The sequence below is a fragment of the Andrena cerasifolii genome, chromosome 4 (genome assembly GCF_050908995.1).
Source record: "Andrena cerasifolii isolate SP2316 chromosome 4, iyAndCera1_principal, whole genome shotgun sequence".
NCBI classification, from domain to species: domain Eukaryota; kingdom Metazoa; phylum Arthropoda; class Insecta; order Hymenoptera; family Andrenidae; genus Andrena; species Andrena cerasifolii.
The window spans coordinates 19,889,334-19,908,788 of NC_135121.1; the positions used below are offsets into that span (position 1 = coordinate 19,889,334).

Consider the following 19,455-nt stretch of genomic DNA (forward strand, 5'->3'; position numbering starts at 1 on the left):
GAAAATAATTTGTATATGAACATATAAATAAGTAATAATAATAATTATTACTGGTAAGGTCATCGGTGGCATTATACTTTGACAGATCGATTGATTCGATCACAGTTTCATTGACTTGTTAAATTTTAATTTTAAATTGGATCTGCGCAAACACTTGTATTATCGATATGGTAATTAAAAAAATTAAGATGGAATTAGATTGACGAGAAGGATAATAATAATTATGGAACAATGACAATTTAATAAGCGGATTCACGAGTGGATAACGTAATTTGATTTTGAAGGCTAATTTTTTAGTTTACTGTATTTTCAAAGTAAATTTCGTTTAACCTACAGGTAAATAATCGACGTGTAAGCTGGTGTATATTAAATTTGAATATAGTTAAGTGTATTGTATATATCACAGAAATTTGAAGTCATTAATTCAGTTAATTTCTTAGAAAAATCGTGACAGGTTCTTCTACTCTCGCGCCATCTTGAATTGCGGGGCAATTGACTGGCGATAGAACAGTAACAGCGAAAGTACAAAAATGGAACCTAGAGTAGGACAAAGTACCGGTAAGATCATTTTTTACACTACAACCCTGTGAAAGTAAAATATCTTTTGATTTTTCTAAAACAATTTATTACGTGTCATTTTCCATTAAACGATTTCCAACATGTTATGATTAATTGTCAAGCAAATTTTCATTTAATTTATAACCTTTTAAATATATGCTCGTAACATATTTCTCTCTTTATAATTTATTGTTGTAGAAATTCTAACCTACCTTTCCTTGTTATAGAAATTTTAATCTACGTCAAACAGATTCTAACTTTGCAAATTCAATTTTACGTAGCTCATAGATACAATTAAATTTCTATTTAATGATTCCTAACGTATTATCATACCCCATGTGCTAATTAGATGTCTAACGTATTTTATATATTATTTGTTTCATCTGCGAATATTGTTTCTTAAATAACCTCAAAATATTTTAACCTCCTTTATGACACTAATTAAATGAAACAACTACTGATAATAGAAATTGTAACCTCACAAGGATTGCCATTCCGATAATTAACTGGATTTAAAACTGACACTTTTATACTCGTAAATAAATGCTGACATTCGTGTCCTATTTCAAAACCTAACCTATTTCAAGGGAAGTTACATTCTCGAATAGACGAAAATTGGATAACTGTCATAAAACGAGGTTAATGAATATCGTATTGAAATTTATGTTTCTTTAATAGTGAGACTAAGACTACCGTTTACAGGACTCGAATAAAACTTTACATATGTATTTCAGATTTTTCTAAAGAGAGATCAACTAGACAAGCTGTTCTAACAGTCGCAGTGATCTTCGTCACATCGTTACTGGCATTGTTTTACGTGTACACTAGTTTCCCAGAACTTGCAGAGTAAGAAGATAACAACCACAATAACAACCACATTTCACATAGCGAAGTGTTAAACTTTATTACATTTTTTAGAAATGAACGGCAATATATGAAATTACCAATGCATATCGAGGATGCTAAAAATCTAGGAAAACTTCTAAGTCGGTATAAGGATCTATATTATGCCCAGGTGCTAGCTGGATTATTTACTACATATATTTTGTATCCTTTTAAAGTTAATCTCTTAAATTCAGAATGCTGTGCACTAGGGTGGCCCTTATTTATACGTATCCAAATTTTTTTTTTGTATTTCTTTGCTTTTACCCCCTAGAGCGGTATCATTTGATAAAAAAATAGTCCCTGAAAAAGTTTATTACAATCGGGCGACGGGAAAGGGTGCCGGCCAGGTCTTAAAGTTTAGAATATATCAATATTTTGGATTTAAAGAATTTCTTAAAAAACGATAAGCCCTATCGAAATTTTCTTCAAATAATATTAAAAGAGCATTTAATTTTCTACAGTTACTGTTTATATAAGTTTTTCGTGCTTCCAACCAGTTTTTAGATAATAGCATTTGAATATAGAGAGGTACGGAATGACGTATTGTCTATACGCGCGGATCTCTCTATATTCAAACGCTACTATCTAAAAACTGGTTGGAAGCACAGAAAAATTATATAAACAGTAATTATAGAAAATTAAATGCTCTCTTAATATTGTTTGAACAAAATTTCGATGGGGCTTATCGTTTTTTGAGAAATTCTTTAAATTCAAACCATTGATGAATTCTAAACTTCGAGGCCTAGTCGGCACCCTTTCCTGTTGTCCGATTGCAATAATCTTTTTCAGGAACTACTTTTTTATGAAATGGAACCATATTAGCGGGTGAAAGCAAAAGAAATAGTTATTTCTAGAGCCGTTTCAAACCCTGATACAAACTTCCTTAACATCGATATAGCTTGCAAACTTTTGCTATTCCAGGTTCCATTTTCCTTTCGATCCTTTCCGGCTTTCTTTTCCCATTCCCTTTAGCTTTATTCTTAGTATGCAGTTGCAGTGCTATCGGGGCATCACTCTGCTATCTTCTGTCATCACTTGTGGGGCGTAAATTACTTTTTAAATACTTCCCGGATAAAGCGCAGGAATGGACGCTGACAGTGAGGAAGCACAAACACCATCTTTTCAATTATATGTTGTTCCTTCGGATAACGCCGCTATTACCGAACTGGTTTATCAATTTAGCTAGCCCTGTAATTGGCGTGCCTTTCGCACCGTTTACTATAGGTACATTTTTCGGCGTAGCTCCGCCATCTTTTGTAGCGATACAAGCGGGTCAGACGCTGCAAAACTTAACTTCATCGAGCGACGCGTGGTCTTGGAACAGTATTTTAATATTGTGCGCGTTCGCAGTATTGTCATTAGTACCTGTTTTATTTAAGCAAAAACTACGACAGAAATTTGATTAGATTTTAGGGACAGAATTTAACAAAGATCTATTTATTCAAAAAGCGTTTATTTAAATTTTTGTGGTGCTGAACGTAGCGCGACATAAAAACTCAAAGATTAACGTATTTTAATCCAATTGTTAGCATCGAATTCATTTCCACGCGATTCAGTTCTGTAATAGTTAACTTGTAGGACATTCCTTGAACCAAGATGAAGGTTTCTTTTGAAATCACATTTATTTAGATATTAACAATTGCATATTTAAATGAGTTTATCATTTAGATGCAAAAAATAGCATTTAGCAATAGAATCCTTTCAATTTTTATAATTGGTAGCAATTCAATTATTTATTTACAAATATTGAATCTGTAAAACCAGCACAAACTCAATTCCAATGCGCCTTTAAACTTTAGAATATTTCGCACAGAATAAATTATTTAAGAAGTTATTTTACTTCGATGAAACGGGAGAGAAGTAAAATCACTATATAATATTAGATAACTTCTTTAGTAACCTAATTATGCAAAAACACTTTAAACGATACGTGAAAGTAATTTAGCAAAAAGAAGTCATGTAGTTAATAGAGACACTAGTTGAATTTAAAGCTGAAAAGCTAATTGGTCTCCAATACCACCAGTTGTACCACACTGAAAGAAAAAATATAATTCCAACAGTAAATTATCCAAACACCATGAAACAATGTACATATATACAATGGACACAAAGAATAATTTAAATGAAATGTACATAGACCTGTGAAAAATATACAAAGTCAAAAATAAAAACAGATGATTTGTAATAGTTATAAATTAATTTAGTTATTTAATTAATTATAATATTTAAACCAAAGTACTCACAAGTTTTTCCAGCGGTTAATAGAACCGTGAAAGGTTCACAAGACCCAGTGCATTCTGGACTTGCTGCCATTTTTATTAATCTTGTACCACTCGTACACCTTATTACGACATTACTGCACTCAGGATTTGGCTGTAATATTGCGAATAAAATTCATTGATTACAAAAAAATTATTTTGTATTCAGATTTAATTTTAATAGTTTTTTAAAAGCGCGGCGACCAAAGGGAAATTTTCGTCGAGAATATTTTGCGCGTATTTTCTTATTCTCGACGAAAACTTCGCTTCGGCCTAGTGAGCGACGGCCTTTGAATTGAAATAGCCGTAATAAACGATCAATTACGTCACAAAGATTTCAAATTTCAATTCCAAAATATTGCAGATCAGTGAAGCATTGCAGTACTATGTAGATTATTTAATTATCAAAATCACGAGGATATGTAAAGAACATAGAAAGAGTGTTATATAGACTTATAGAATATAATAATTTCTAACCAGAGAGTAAGGCGGAGATTTTTGTTCATCGATTAGAACAAATTTCTCTGTACTCTGGTCCCACCAAGCTGGAGTATCAACAGGTTTCGGAAATAATTTTCTCAAAATTCTGCCTGCTGTCATTCTATTAACCCTCCACGTAATGTGATTATTTAAGCTTTCCGAGGGATTTAAATCCATTCTACTTTCCATAACATCTCGAATGTTTCTGGAAGGATATATTGCTTACTCAAAGAAATTTATCTTCGACTTGAAATATTCCGATCATTTCAATTTCTATATAATATACCTGTAAGTTATATTATTAGAAAATACTTTCATAGCATCCTTTTCGAACACTTCAGAATTTTCCCCGAATAATTGTCGTACATTTTCCATATGAACTTCGGAAATAGCTTCTGTCTTAGTATAAGGAATTCCAGGATTAAACGATCTAGATATATGGTGACCAGTTAAATCAGGTATAAAATGTACAACGCTACAAGGCCAACAGTCAATATCATTTACATAGAAATATGGATTTTCCAATATACACCATTCATCATAAAATTCTAAAAAGTATCAACACAAAACATCTATAATTGGTAATAACACTTAACTGGAAACAAAAGAAAATGCAAATAAAGAAAATACTGTCCATAACATAGTCTCTAGATTTGTTTTGATATCAACCTTTTATAGACCAATACTATCGTATTGTAAACAGTAATATATTTCTAGCTACCGTTTTATCATGCATCATGTCTTAATAACTCTGAGATTGTATCACCATGTTTATATTTACTTTATTTGAACGTTATTTTCCGACTTTTGATTTTGAAAAAATTCCCTAGTTTTGTTCCCTAGTTTTGTTCCTTTTGATTGAAAATTGCGCTACACCAAATTTCAGCTCGCTCGGAAAAAATTCTCCCGTGGCGACAACGCGTGGAAATTAACAAAAAATTACCTTTTCAAATTGTTATTGAGGGATTTATCTTATTTCAAATGTCCCAACTGTCTTCCAGATCCTACATACATTCTAATTTATCGAATTAAAAAAATTAATCACAATTCCGGAACATATCAAAGTCAAGTATACAGTTTTACAAATAACGACAATTCTAGGAAAAAATAAAAGTAAAATGGAATAGCAGGGGTTGCTATTCCATTACTTAATTTTTTATGTTTGCAAGATTTCTTTGTAATATTTTAAAGTTAAAGTTCAAATCACCAGGGCTTAATGTCATTTGAATAAGCTGAATCTTTACGCATTACTATATTAGATCAAATGAAACAAAATTAGGAGGAGTCCCATAGAAAATTTGAATTTTTTTACTAAATAAATAAGTGGCACCTTAGTAGATATATAATAAAATAGTGCCAAAGGTAAGCATACATACAGGGTGTCACTCTCCTGATAGGCAATACTCTAGAGGGTGATTCTAGACGTTAAAATACAAGGAAAATGCAGAATACAATTGTTTAATATCACGCTTCGTTTTCGAGAAACTTGACTTTGAATTTTCTTGAAAACGAAACGCGATGTTAAAAGAGTGTATTCTATATTCTCCTCCTATATTTAGAGTATTGACTATCAGTAGAATAACACCTTGTATATCTATTAAATTACCTAAAAAATTTATAAAACTTCTATGCTTCAGCTGATATTTAAAAATATAATTAAATCAGAATGAATTAATCATCTCATTAAACTTGTATCGCTTAATACAATTTTCATAACAATATAATGCAAAGATTAAAAGGAACATAAAGCATGCACCGCAAGATTGCAGTTAAGGAATTTTTTATTATCAATGCAATTTGAAAGTAAATCATGACTTAAACATACCCGATAGAGAAGGATAACGTTGTATTATTGGAACAGCTACTTTCCGCAGTAATTTTAAACCGGGATAAATAGAATTCTGCAAATTTCTCATTATTATAGCTGCTAAGAATTTCCGATCAAAAGATGCAAAACATATAATCATCACGAGCAAAACTAAGATGGTTAGTTTTACGCAGCAAGCTGCACCACGCGGTTTACTCTTGCTTTCAAGAATTTGAAACGATTTTTGTAATGTTTTGTCAATGTCAGATTCCGATATACCATTTTCGCGTGCATACTGTCGAATATTTTCCAGTTTTATTTTATACACTTCTAGATTAACCATTTTCCAGAACAGACAGAATAAAAGTGAGAACACTTCAATTACAAATTATAGTTTTATTTATAAACAATTAAAGTATGTATACGCATATATGCAAAGGCATGGTACATAGTTTTAAGTTTCATAAGTATTAAATACTCTTAAATTGTAACGTTCGTTCTATCAAGAACAACAAATGACAAATCAACATGCCAATGACAATTAGCTACCGTAATAACGTAGATATACAAATTTCTCTTGAATTTAAATGATACCACTGCGCCATCTCGTGGTGTAATTTTGAACGCAGCTGAAAAATTTAAAAAACAGCGCGCACTTCTATTTGTTAAATTTCTAATTGTAAAACACGCTGAAAAACTTCATTTTATAAATATAAAGAACTATATTTTTAATATAATAATTGTAAACGTAATATGTACAAGGCACACAGTTCTAGAGATTTAAACAATTTATTAAAAAGTTTGAAAATTTTATACCCTCTTATTCTTCTCATAAAATTAAAGCTTTTCACACGGGACGCAAAGTTTTGCGGCTACTGGGCGGTATGTTTGCGTTCGTTTTGACGAACGCAGGTATTACTTCACCGCGAATGAACGCAGCGGCAAACTGCCGCAAACCACTCGTCTGCAGTCTGCACCGGGCCTTATAGTTCGTAATTTTCAGCTTGTTGATAAATTAAATTATTAGCAGATATCCTTCAGGGTATAAGCCACGATCTTTTATTACATGTATGTACATAAATATTTCACCTAACTATTACATCTACAGACACCAATATACATAACTTTTAAGCATTTTCCTTGTTTCCAGAAGTTTTAGGAGTCTCTGGATACAATTTATAGTAAAGCTGTTCGTATTCCTTCTTGAGTTCCTCTCGCCGAGCAAAATATTTTGGGTACCGTGCTTTTTCCATTGGATCCCAATAATCGAGTGCACTATCTGGCGTGTCAACGTCACGACTATATGCTGTTCCCCCTAAGGAAGTAGGGAATTTTATTGGTTGCCAATGTGTCCTTTGAAATACTTCTTCTTCGCCTTCCAGTAAAAGTTTCTTTGCAATACGAGCGTCCTTTATATCGCGATTATCATCGAAACGCTTTCTTAACAGGATGGACTCGTACCTTGAGCAAAATATTGTTTAAATTTAAGATGCAATAACGAAGATATCTTATCAACCACGACTACTATATTTAACATTAAATTTAACTAGTTACTCCGGATCACCGATAAGTAAACACCGCTACATCGAGCCTGGTTTACATTAGTCAATTAACTCGGCCTAGTGAACCGAGCCCAGTGCTTGGCCCAATAGTCGACTCGCCCCCGATTTCTGTGTAGGTATTTACACGATGCTAAAGTCGGTCTTTGTCGTGCTTGGTGGAAAGCGAGCATATTCTTACCATTTCAGCTGTGTCACTGTCTTATGACCGTGGTTGGGAGAGGCGAGTGGGCAAGCTATTATACTGTCCGCTCTACCACTGGACTTGGCTAATACTCGCCTGTTTACTCGACTAACTGTTTACACTAGTCAAGTTAGATATGTTTTTTCACAATTGCCTCTCTACTATACCGTTTACTTGACTAATGTAAACTAGGCTTTGCTTCTCATCTCTGCTCTGTTTATTCCATCCCATTGAGGAGTTTAGAGGCAGAAAATACAAGGAATAAGAAATAAACAAAGGCAGCAGCCTAATAACATGCGAATATCGGAGTGAAAGGAAAAGTCAAATAATTCCAACAATTAATGAGAAATAATGTTGTACTATCTAAACTGTTCTCTACCCTGTTCTATGAGATAGTTTTCTACAGGATAGAATTTCTCTGAGTATAAAAATTCTTTACACTCATCAAATTTTAATTATTATGCATGAAAATCGTAATTAGCACGTATAAGGTCTGAAACGAATTTTTATGAATATACCTGCCGCGAAGTCTATTGGGATACCAGTCACGCACAGAACGTAAAGCCTTTTTATAAAGGCGGCATACTTTTGTGCTGTGGCTGATTAATTCCGATGGCAACTGAGCCATTTTTTCTTAGATTCAAAACTAAATTCACTCGAAAAGTGGTTTTGCTTTGTAAGCGAATTATCTAACTGCACGATAGTCATAAACTATATAAAATCGACACAGCCTACATAGATACGGCTTCGAGACGAAGTGTACGAAAAATGCAAGATTTTTTAAAAATTATTTTGTAATTTTTCATCTGTTTTCTGTAAAAGTATCTTCTTCCAAAATACTGATAGTAATTTTTAATGAGTAAGTGAAAATTCGTTTAAACGTGAAACGTATATAGTTTATCATTTATTATTTTCTCAGTTCGAAGATTCTCTAGTGCAAATCATATGATTAATTTTAGTTTTAATTTTAATTTCAATGTAAAATCCTCGCTTTATTTCTTGATCTATTCAATACGGAATAAAATTATGATCAAGGCGATAAAATCTTCTAAATATTAAATGGCTAAAAAAATTATGTACGAATTGCATTGTTCCATCAAGATATATAGAAGTCTGAATGCATAGACTGAAATAAATGTTAAATAATGTTCAGTTTAAAATGAGAAAATTAAAAGACGGAGGACTTCCGGTTAAGCAGCGCGACGGAAATGCAGTCAGCCACAAAGAATGGCGATTGTCGTTCCATTTGTTCAGACCCTTTATTTTCAGCGTACTTCACGACCGATTCTTAGGACGCGACGCGAGCTTTAATCTCTCCGGCGATTAACGAGACCTCCGACAACATCCTTGTGCAATGAATTTAAACCCTGCTATTCACTTTGACGGGCAAAATGGGCTTTGAGATTCACATTAAGCTGAGAATCCAACCTTCAATTTCGTTCTGAAATAAGAAGGAAAATTTAACCATATTGCTGATACAGGAATTTACATCGAATGTCTCGCAAATTCGTCCAATTTATAAACGACGTTAAAGATAAACGGAAACGTGGATTTCATTTCTCTCGATGACCGAATGACACTACGGCAATTACATTCGATCGCGGCAATTAAATATTAAACTTCTTTACAACGAATGAACGTTTCGTTTAATCTTCAAATCAGGAGCGTAGGATCGAGTTTCCAATATTGACGACAGTAGTTGCTTTCCTACGAACGATTTTCAACGAGCGAAATGGTGCCGACGATGCCGCCTGATTCGCATAAAATTTCGCTGAAGATCATCGAAGCGATAAAACAACACCCCGTTTTATATAGTGCTGAAGTGAAGGGCTCTTCTATTAAGCTTCAGGAGTTCCGACAGAAGGTCTGGAAGAGGATTTCCGATGAACTTGGCCTCGATCGTACGAACTCATTTTCTTCTTTCCCATTTTCGTATCTTTGCTCTTTAATTTTCTTATGTTTAGTAGAATACCATTTCTTTTATCAGTACAACGATTATTAATTCCTGCAATTCATCAAACCGAAAGTTTAATCACTTTTCTACAATTCGTTTTCGTTTAAAGAATCCGAAAGTATTTAAATGAAGTTTGAAAAAAGTAAACTAAGATTTTTATTTTTTGTTTTCAATATATGTATATGTATATAATGTTTGTTATTAATAACAAGCTCTTATTTGTATAAATATTAACTCTTCCACTAAACAGAAATGTGTTTTCCTTAAACAGAAAGATTAATGTAACAGATAGATTAATAATTTTTATGTTTATGAGCCTATGTTTTCCCGCGTGTATACTTATCATTTCAATACCATTACACGTAATTATAAATTGATGTAAAAGTTTAAGTGTTACACAAGTAATATAAACATGCTTGTATAATTGAAATAATATTTCTTAGCTACGTGGGTCAGATTGAGATGGAAGAATTTAAGAGATACTTACTGCCGCATACTCAAATATAAGAACAGAACGGAGAAAGGGGTTCGTAGAAAGAAATGGATTTTCGAGGATCATCTTAGCTTCTTGAAATTCCCGTAAGAATACTCTGCCATTATTTTCTGTAACTTCTCGCTGTATAAGCTATCGATATCAATCTTGTCGCACTCAATTAAAACCATTAAATGTCAATAGAAATGTTCAATTAGGTACGAATCAGATTATCAGCTGCAAAGTATAGAATTGAGCGAAGACTACATTCAAGATATAAACGCCGGTGGAATTAGTTCCGAAGGTCTTTTGGAGCAATTGGAGGATCGCAATGACGAAGACTATAGCGAATACCTGGAAGTCCTAGAAGAAACCACTGCGGATCCAGTTTTGGATCGTGATTCTATGGAATTGAACGATAACGATGGCATAGTGAAAAGCGCGGAGGTAGAAGAAGTGACGCAGAACGATATCGATACGTACGCGCAGCAAATTCAATCGAAATATAGGAAAATAAGACCGAAGAAGATGAAGATTGAACCGCTAGATGTTCCTACGACTTATAGCATTTTAAAAACTTCACCGTTCAAGGGTAAACCAGGCGATTCGTCGATTTTTGTTACTACGCCCACTGCGCATAGCCCTATTAAGAATGCTTCCAAAGCAGACGTAAGTTTAGTCTTAATTCGGAGTGGAGTTAATTGTCACAGCTAGTCGTACCTTCTGACTCATTGGCGATGTAATTTCTTTCAGGATATACAGAGCAATAATTATGACCAAGTCTATTTAGCGCCGGAAGGAAAAAGCAGTATAGAAATCTTTTTCGACAGTATGGCGCAGACTGTGAAACGACTCCCTCCAAAAGCACAAGCCGACATTAAAATGAACATCTGTAAGATTGTAACGGAAGCGGAGCTCCAATATTCCGGGCGCAATACACCGCAAAGTACTCAACAGTTTATCGCGCCACCCGGAATGATTCCTAAACTAGTTCTAATTCCGTGCAACATGATCGATAAGCAGAGCAGCACGGGCTGACGGTTCTTAACGATTCTTCCTAAAGATAAAACTTATTGTGATGCGTTGTAAAATAGAAGCTAGTTTAGTTCTTCTCCGAAGAAAATTCATGAAAACATCATGGCGACTGAAAGAAAAAAGGAATAACAATTTAATTGAAAAGATGAAGACGATTCTTCTATTTAGTGTGGTGTTCCAAGTTTTTGTAAGTTGAAATAATGAAGACAGATTCATTATGTACATATGTGTTATCATTACATTCTAAGCTGTCGTTATACATAAATATACCTATTTTAATAGAATTATTTGTTGTTTAAAAAGTTCCATTCGCATCCAGTTGCTTACAGTGGTTCACAGCCATAATCGTACACTCCTTAAAATCGCATAACATTTTTAAAATTGGTCCAAACGACTTGGGTTTTTTTGAGAAGCTACAAGGATTAGTTTTCTAAGTGGCGTGTTTCGTCGTTTTGAAAAAAAATGCAATTGGTCGGAATAGCAGAAAAAAATAGTAAAGGTGGTTTTTTTCAACTTTTTTTTCTGCGCCTGTAATGAAAATTCAAAAATCCCGTTTGTGGATTGAAGTAAGTTGTATACTCAATCAGGAGGAAATTCCCTACATATTCACAGTTTCAGAATTTTTTGAATTTTCGGGTTCGGGATGTTCCCTTGATAGCAAACTAATCCTTCTAGCTTCTCAAAATAACTCAAGTCGTTTGAATCAATTTTAAAAATGTTACGCGATTTTACGGAGTGTACGATTATGGCCGTGAGCATGTACATTTCCTCAGTTGAATAAAATCGCTTTCCCTATTAATTAATCGAATCCTTTTGAAGAATTCTAATTCTTCTCCTCAAAAAAGCTTTAGAGAAACTGATTGGAAGAATCATTGCCCCGAAGTAGCTATTAAAATATTAAATTGTACTTTCTTGAAGTAATAAAAAATATATTTGAAGATTAATCAAGTACAATTGTGAGGTTAAATCATATTACATCTGTAGCTACATTTTTAAAATCATATTAAATGCGCATTAAAGTACTTGAAATATAATATGAAATCCGTATTATCACGAATATTTATTTTATAACAATACTGATTTATTGCTTTATAATTTAAGTTAGCACATTTCATATTGTTGCATTTGAAATTCCGTTCTGGGGGAACTTATTACATTTGATAATATGTGATAATATTAAGAGTGTGAGAGCAAGATTTGCAGCACCTAATCAAATGAAAAAAGCAAGATCGATTGGTCCATTTAAAGAATGTGATGATTTGTGTATCTCTGTTGATCTATGTGCAATGCATACAAAGAGCAGAGTTGTTGTTCACAACTTCTGGTCATAAATCAATGGATTAATCAGATTAAATAATTTCTTTTAATTTTTCTTTGTTGGAACCTTATCATTCCAGGAATGCTTGCAGCGGTGCAATGTTTATAAAATTATCTTTTGCGGATATAAAGATAGAGAAAATCTCAGTTCTAGACGCAGTATTCGTAAAGCTTTCGTGATGTTAAAGATGTTGCGTATTTTGGTTAGAAATAAAACGCGGATTAATCTGGGCAAATGTATATTTGTTCAAACAGAAAGGACTTACTCGGAAAAGGTAAGGAAGTCATAAAATGAAAAGGACAGATAGGTTAACTACTAACCTCGGTAGATGTTTATACACATAAATTACAATTTAAATGCTGATTTGTTGCCTCTTACTTTTCTTTGTTACGTGTTACATTTACTATCACTTTATCTATTTCGATATTCTTCAGGATTCTTAACAGTTTCCAAATGTTATGTTATAAATTATCGATTATCTCGATCGATTTCACTGTACTTTTTAGCTTTCCGCGGAATTCGAATTTTAAACGCATTGTCAGCAGACATGACTACTGTATGTTCACAAATGAATTCACTTTGCAAGATAATTCAATTTTTATTGTCTCAGTATAGCATCATGTTAGTGTTAAAGAGGAAATAATTGTTTTATGTGTAATATTTGAAAGAATATACGATTATATTCTATGATTTTATATTAACTTAAGGCATTAAAAATAAGCTACGAAACTATGTTTAATTAAATTACATAGGTATTACTGAATTTATTTAATATAATTTCAAGTGTATATAAACATTTATAGTAATTCCTATTGGACTCCTTAGGGTATTAGCAAGAGAGTCGTACAAAAAGGAAAGGGTTTTAATCTCTCCTTAGACAATGTAAAGAATAATTTAGAATCGATAAAAAATATTCTTATACCACAAAAAGATGACGATGAGCTGATGCCATGGATAGATCGGACGCCAGAAGTTCCACCTCACGCTGACGTTGTTATAATTGGAGGTGGAGTAATAGGCAGTTCGATAGCTTATTGGTTGAAAAAGCGTATGTTTAAGGATATGAAAGTTGTAGTCGTAGAGAGAGATCCCACGGTAAGTTTGCTTTAAGAAATCCATTCCGTTTATTTTGAATTCATCGTACAATTGTAATTTGCCGATCTCCGATTCTATATATTCCTGAAGTTTACAAAATGCCAGATAACAGATCAAAGTTAAATGCAGGGAGAAGGTAATATTCGTATAAAAAAACACATCTAAACTTCATTTTCAGTATACTAAAGCATCGACGGTTCTTTCCGCCGGTGGTTTACGCCAGCAATTTTCTCTCGAAGAAAATATCGAAATGTCCCTTTTTGGTGCAGAGTTTATACGCAACATCAATGATTACCTGGGCATTGCTGGACAGCCTCCGATTGATCCGTATTTCCATCCGTATGGATACTTGATGCTGGGAACTGAAAAAGGAGCTGAACAGCTAATACAGAACTCCAGATTGCAAAACTTTCTTGGAGCGAAGAATGTTCTGCTGACACCAACCAAATTGGAACTTATGTTTCCTTGGTTAAACGTGAAAGATATTTCACTGGGTTGCTTGGGATTAGAGAAAGAAGGCTGGTTCGATCCGTGGTCTCTCCTTTGCGCATTCAAGAAAAAGGCACTGGTTTTGGGTGCGGAATATGTTTACGCAGAGGCCAAAGGGTTTACGTATAAGAAGAGCGGTAATAACATATCTCATGAGAGATTGGATGAATTAGTTGTAAGTTTAGTATCGTATTAATGATTATTTATTTTCTATTCTCAATATTTAATAACAGCTTTACATAATTCATCCCAAATATTAAGAGCAAAGTACGTTGTAGAATATACTTCTAAATTACTCTGATTGAAAAGCATATTACTTTTATACAGGGTGCCCCAAAGTTGCGACAAAATCGGGACAATCCGGAACATGCAAATTTTTCATGCAAAAAGACATCGAAAAGTCCTTTACCGTTTTGGGATCCGAGGCTTTGTTCTCGAGATATTAGCGGTGGAACTTCCGGGCCGCGTAGTTTAAAGGTCGTTGCTGATTTATCAATGAACATGTCAGTTCTGGGTTAGATCTGCGGCGTATCAGCGTTAAGAAGAAGGGAGCTCCTCTGTATCTCCTCTTTTTCTTACTAATGGACGCTGGCACTGACAAGTTCACTGATAAGTGAGCAACGACCTTAAATCCGTAACAGCTGAGCGCGGAGCAGTGACGCTAGCACGCACACGCAGGAGGCACGCGTAGATACAGAGCCACGCACACAGTAGAGTTAAACACTCGTTCAAACCATGAAAATAGGTTTGCGCTAGAGGTGTGCGAGAACCCGAAAATGTCGGGAACCCGAAAATATCCATTAATGAATACGACAACACACATTCAACGCATCGTAAGAAAAAGTGTAGAGACATTGTTGATGTTCCGAAGTACAGTAAATCCCCGTTATGAGCCCGTTTTTACCTCCCGTTGACAGCCCGGCGACTATCCCCACCATTTCTCGGAAGCCTGCGGTCGAGAGTGAGAGAACCCGACAACGAGCGAGAGGAAAGGAATATGAGCCTAACCCACTATGAGCCCGCCGCCAGCCCCGTTCGTCGGGCTCTTAACGGGAATTTACTGTACAATCATCAGTCAGTCCTAATAATACGAAGCTGCGCAGATCGATCGCAAATCGGTAGGGGCGTGGGTCCGCTCTTATATGGAATGGAGTGTAGTTGGCGCGTATATTGCATATTCCGGACAGTCCCGCAATTACGGGACACCCTGTGCTCATTGAATTTAATTCTTTTTTCCATGTATTTTAAATTTCATTTAATCTCAATGAATTTCTATTCGAAATTATGGTAGGCAAATATAGGTAAACATATTTTTTTATTAGGTAGAAACTCCAGAGGGTGAAAGAAAGACGATAAAGTTTGCATTAGGTATCGTAGCTGCTGGTCCTTCCAGTGGACAGGTTGCAAGCCTAGTGAAATTTGATACATCAGAAGGGGTACAGGGTATATTTTTACCTGTTGAACCAAGGTGATTGATTGAGAATTTACTTTATTTTAATATCAAGAATTTTGGTATTTGTCAATGCTTATTTTTTATACTATAAGTGGTATGAATATTTACTAAAGTAATTGCATTTTGCAGGAAACGATATGTTTATTGTTTCCACTGTCCTGAAGGACCAGGCTTAAACACCCCGTTAACAATCGATCATACAGGGACATATTTCAGGTGAGAGTCGTACAAAAGATAATCCCTACTAATATATAAAAGTGAAACACCTGTTTGTTTGTCCATCTTTTATGCCTAAACGGTTGAACGGATTTCAATGAAATTTTAAATATACATTACATAAGTACTTCCTGGATTAGAGTATAGGCTATTTATAAAAATTACTTCATAAAAAAAACAAACAAACGTGGGTATCATTATAAATAATTCCCGGGTGAAATCGGGTGACATGTCCGCTAGTATTTCTATAAGAGAATCTCTGCATCGCGAAACGGAATATTCTGCGAAAAATGTCTGCTCTGTTATCTGTATCATCAAACACGGAATAATCCGCGGTGGCGACTGACCGATATCTCCCTAGCGGAATATTCCGCAAATTGATATTTTTAAAAAGATTAAATAAATGTTATGAATGACTTGATAAATGCTATATGATCAGTCGTACATGTTCCGCTGATACAGGCTCATCGTCAAGTTTACTGTTGTCGTTATAAGTGAAGGTCGCAATATTACTGGCGTGACGCAACATTCATGTTTTTTTAATTATTTTCAAGTATGGCTTCTAAATATTCCATTTCTCATTAATCAAGTTTTAATACTTATTTTAGGAGAGAAGGCTTAGCGGGTACTTATATTTGTGGAAGATCGCCACCTGAATCTGAAGAACCCCCAGTTACAGATTTAAGCGTCGACCATGAGTACTTTAATGAAAAGATTTGGCCAGAGCTTGCAAACAGAGTTAAAAGTTTTGATAAGTTGAAGGTGTGTTTGAATTCTACACATTTCTTTTTCAGATTTTTAAAACTAAAAATTTACATAACTTTTAGTAAACCATGTACATGGGTTGGCATTTTACAATTATTAAACTTGCCGATGAACTAGGTCCTCACCGGTTTCAGTGATCTTCACATATGTTGTCAAAGTCATCATTCTGAACAACATTTCCTTTTAAACTTTTTGGCGGTTGGCATTGGTTCACGAGATATTTGCAAAAAACTTTACTTAACACTAGAATTAGCGAGCCCCCTTTACGCGCCCCCGCCCTAATGTAGCCCCAACCAATACTAATACCGTCGGCTGTGAAACAGATTTCAATATATTATGCCGAAAGTTTTTGGCAACACATGTAAAGGTGATCGAAATCGGCGAGGACCCAGTTCATCGGCAAATTTACCGTTTCTAATGAAAAAGTTTATTATTTATTTTATTATTCAAGACAAGAACTTCAGAAACAAAAGGCTAAACTTAAATTTGATTCTGATCATCACACTTAATAATTTAAAAATTAATAGTATAACAAAAGGAAAGAAATAAAAATTACTTTTTTGATGTATTTGCTATTTCATAGGTAAAATCTGCTTGGGCAGGATACTACGAGTATAATACTTTCGATCAAAATGGAATAATTGGAATACATCCATACCATAAGAATTTATTCTTCGCAACTGGATTCAGTGGGCACGGAATTCAACAAGCACCAGCCGTTGGTAGAGCAATATCGGAATTAATTGTCGATGGCAAATATATGACGATTGATTTAACGAGCCTTGGTTATCATAGAATTTTATCAGACAAACCCGTATTTGAAGCTAACATTGTTTGAGGAATGTGTTCATATACGTGTAGAATATGGTGTTCCATAATCCGTATGTATATTAAAGTGTATTATTTGTACATTGTATGATATCAGTTGCATATACATGTATCATATAGGGTTGCATGCATTCTATTCAACCTGAGACTACGGGCGAATTCCACTTACGTCCAAATCGTCCGATATGTAACGAAAATCACGGGCATTGCGGACGAGTTGTGGAACGCACCCTACGATAGTAGATCGAATTCTTTTTTGACATCGTTATGACCAAAGATTTTAAATACATCTTCATTTTCTTCTATAGAACTTTACATGTTTTTAGGTCATGCATTTTCGCAGTTTAAGAAATAATATATCATATGCATTTAAACCAAATATGTACATTGTGCAGTGGAGTCTCATTAATCCGAAGTCAGTCAAACCCAAAACTTGTCATTCTACACTCTTCACATTAATTAAAGGATCACCTCTAGGAACCGGAGAAATAGGGGCAAGTTCACATGATCATAACTCCGGCAAAAATAGTCGTATCGATATTTTGAAAATATGGTTTGAAAGCGTGGAATCTCTACTTTCAGCTGCTGTTTTCAGATTTTAGATGCATTGCTTTTCGACAACGTTATAACGATATAAAGAGCACTCGGCCAATTTTAAACAAATTTCTTCAACCATAATAACTCTTTGCTTGGCATGGACATATTTATATGCCAATTAGGCTATGCGATTTCTGACAGTAAAACCTTATGCCACCCAACGTGTTCCTGTGAAATGGCGCAAACACCTTATACTCTATTTAGAGTAAATGAACTGCTGAAACCAGGCCCGCCTCGAGCCTTTTTTGCACGATAGCCAAGCTTGCCAAATCGCGCCCTTTATTTTTGTAATACATGTGTTTGAGTTTTTGATGACTTTACTCAGAATTTTCATTCGTAACTTACATCATTTATAGTACAACTTGTAATATTATATTTAAAACTTTATTTTAAAAAATGCTATAATATTGCCTATACGGGCGAGCCGGGCCTGGCTGAAACTCTTCGCAAACCAAAAACCTATTTGCAAAAAGAAGTCTCCACTGTACGATTGCCTCAAGGCATCGCGCGAATTTCATGCATGGTTGTTAAGCGATTACAGATGCGGGGAAACCCAATAGTTTGTTATTTTGTGTTTATTGTAAAACATAACTTTGTTCCTTATAAATAAAATACAATACTTGTATTTTACTATTAGGGAAGTAAAACAAGTTGAATGGACATTACACAAGATAATCAGAAAAATTGGATACAAAAGTACTGTTGGGTTTCGTGTTTTCTCTCATTGAACAAGTGTAATACTTATCTTGAGAAATCCTATAAACGCGTATTTAAGTAATTTTGTATAAATTTGTATACATTCAGATGTAATTTAAAAATCATGAATAAATTGTACATTGTTAATGTTTATATTCGCTATTTTCGTAAAGTATTTTCCAATACTTTTATTTTCATGAAAAATCAATACAGATACAAAAGAATAATCTATAATTGCAATATATTATATATTATGTATAATCATAACTATTTTCTATTTTAATGATATCGAAAAAATTGCCTTTTTAATATGTTTGGATAATTGGAGAATTAATGATTCTATAATAACAGTTACTTATTTGCATTTGTCACTTTTAATTTTAAGCACTACAATGATACGTTTAAATTTTAATCCTATGTGACTATTTAATTTATTTTAATTAGACATTTTAATCGGTATTTTTATGCTTTTAATGTTACAAGCCAATGTTTAACCAAAATTTTGTCGAGACATAAATTCTACTAATTTTTGTGAAATAAAAAAATTATTTTGAATACTTGTGCCATTGAATTCTTTGAAAATCGATCAAGAATTGTTTAAAAGAATGTAAAAGACTAGTTTCCATAGAATTTTAATGTAATGCTCGTTTATTAACATGTGGTTTCATGAAGTGAAAAGATTATAAAATAATAGTACAATCAGTGCTAAAACAATAATATAAGAATATTACGTTTTATTGTATTATATAAATCATTATGCGTAATAAATTACTAGCACGAGATACTAATTGTAAAATTCACAATTT

At 33.8% G+C, this 19,455-nt stretch overlaps 5 protein-coding genes across 5 annotated transcripts; 3 read left to right on the forward strand and 2 right to left on the reverse strand.

The window, feature by feature from the left end:
• Positions 1-440: 440 nt before the first annotated feature.
• Stas (Transmembrane protein stas) lies at positions 441-3,638 on the forward strand. Its single transcript, XM_076811085.1, has 4 exons — positions 441-558; positions 1,293-1,404; positions 1,477-1,605; positions 2,342-3,638. The coding sequence occupies exons 1-4, from the start codon at positions 531-533 to the stop codon at positions 2,847-2,849; spliced, it is 777 nt and encodes a 258-aa protein (XP_076667200.1). The 5' UTR covers positions 441-530; the 3' UTR covers positions 2,850-3,638.
• Positions 3,320-6,693, reverse strand: LOC143368396 (uncharacterized). The gene is made up of 5 exons (XM_076811078.1): positions 6,007-6,693; positions 4,468-4,729; positions 4,179-4,386; positions 3,687-3,816; positions 3,320-3,476 (listed from the first exon to the last, which is right to left on the reverse strand). Exons 1-5 carry the CDS (start codon positions 6,329-6,331, stop codon positions 3,385-3,387), a joined length of 1,017 nt encoding a protein of 338 aa, XP_076667193.1. The 5' UTR covers positions 6,332-6,693; the 3' UTR covers positions 3,320-3,384.
• A 331-nt stretch (positions 6,694-7,024) lies between these two features.
• Positions 7,025-8,461, reverse strand: Nd-b22 (NADH dehydrogenase (ubiquinone) B22 subunit). Its single transcript, XM_076811086.1, has 2 exons — positions 8,250-8,461; positions 7,025-7,449 (listed from the first exon to the last, which is right to left on the reverse strand). Exons 1-2 carry the CDS (start codon positions 8,357-8,359, stop codon positions 7,116-7,118), a joined length of 444 nt encoding a protein of 147 aa, XP_076667201.1. The 5' UTR covers positions 8,360-8,461; the 3' UTR covers positions 7,025-7,115.
• A 491-nt stretch (positions 8,462-8,952) lies between these two features.
• On the forward strand, positions 8,953-11,476 carry LOC143368395 (uncharacterized). Its single transcript, XM_076811077.1, has 4 exons — positions 8,953-9,632; positions 10,129-10,264; positions 10,376-10,826; positions 10,911-11,476. The coding sequence occupies exons 1-4, from the start codon at positions 9,464-9,466 to the stop codon at positions 11,193-11,195; spliced, it is 1,041 nt and encodes a 346-aa protein (XP_076667192.1). The 5' UTR covers positions 8,953-9,463; the 3' UTR covers positions 11,196-11,476.
• Positions 11,477-12,506: 1,030 nt separating this feature from the next.
• Positions 12,507-18,802, forward strand: LOC143368394 (FAD-dependent oxidoreductase domain-containing protein 1). Its single transcript, XM_076811076.1, has 7 exons — positions 12,507-12,784; positions 13,336-13,605; positions 13,784-14,269; positions 15,417-15,562; positions 15,677-15,763; positions 16,372-16,525; positions 17,112-18,802. Exons 1-7 carry the CDS (start codon positions 12,689-12,691, stop codon positions 17,364-17,366), a joined length of 1,494 nt encoding a protein of 497 aa, XP_076667191.1. The 5' UTR covers positions 12,507-12,688; the 3' UTR covers positions 17,367-18,802.
• The last annotated feature ends 653 nt before the right edge of the window (positions 18,803-19,455 follow it).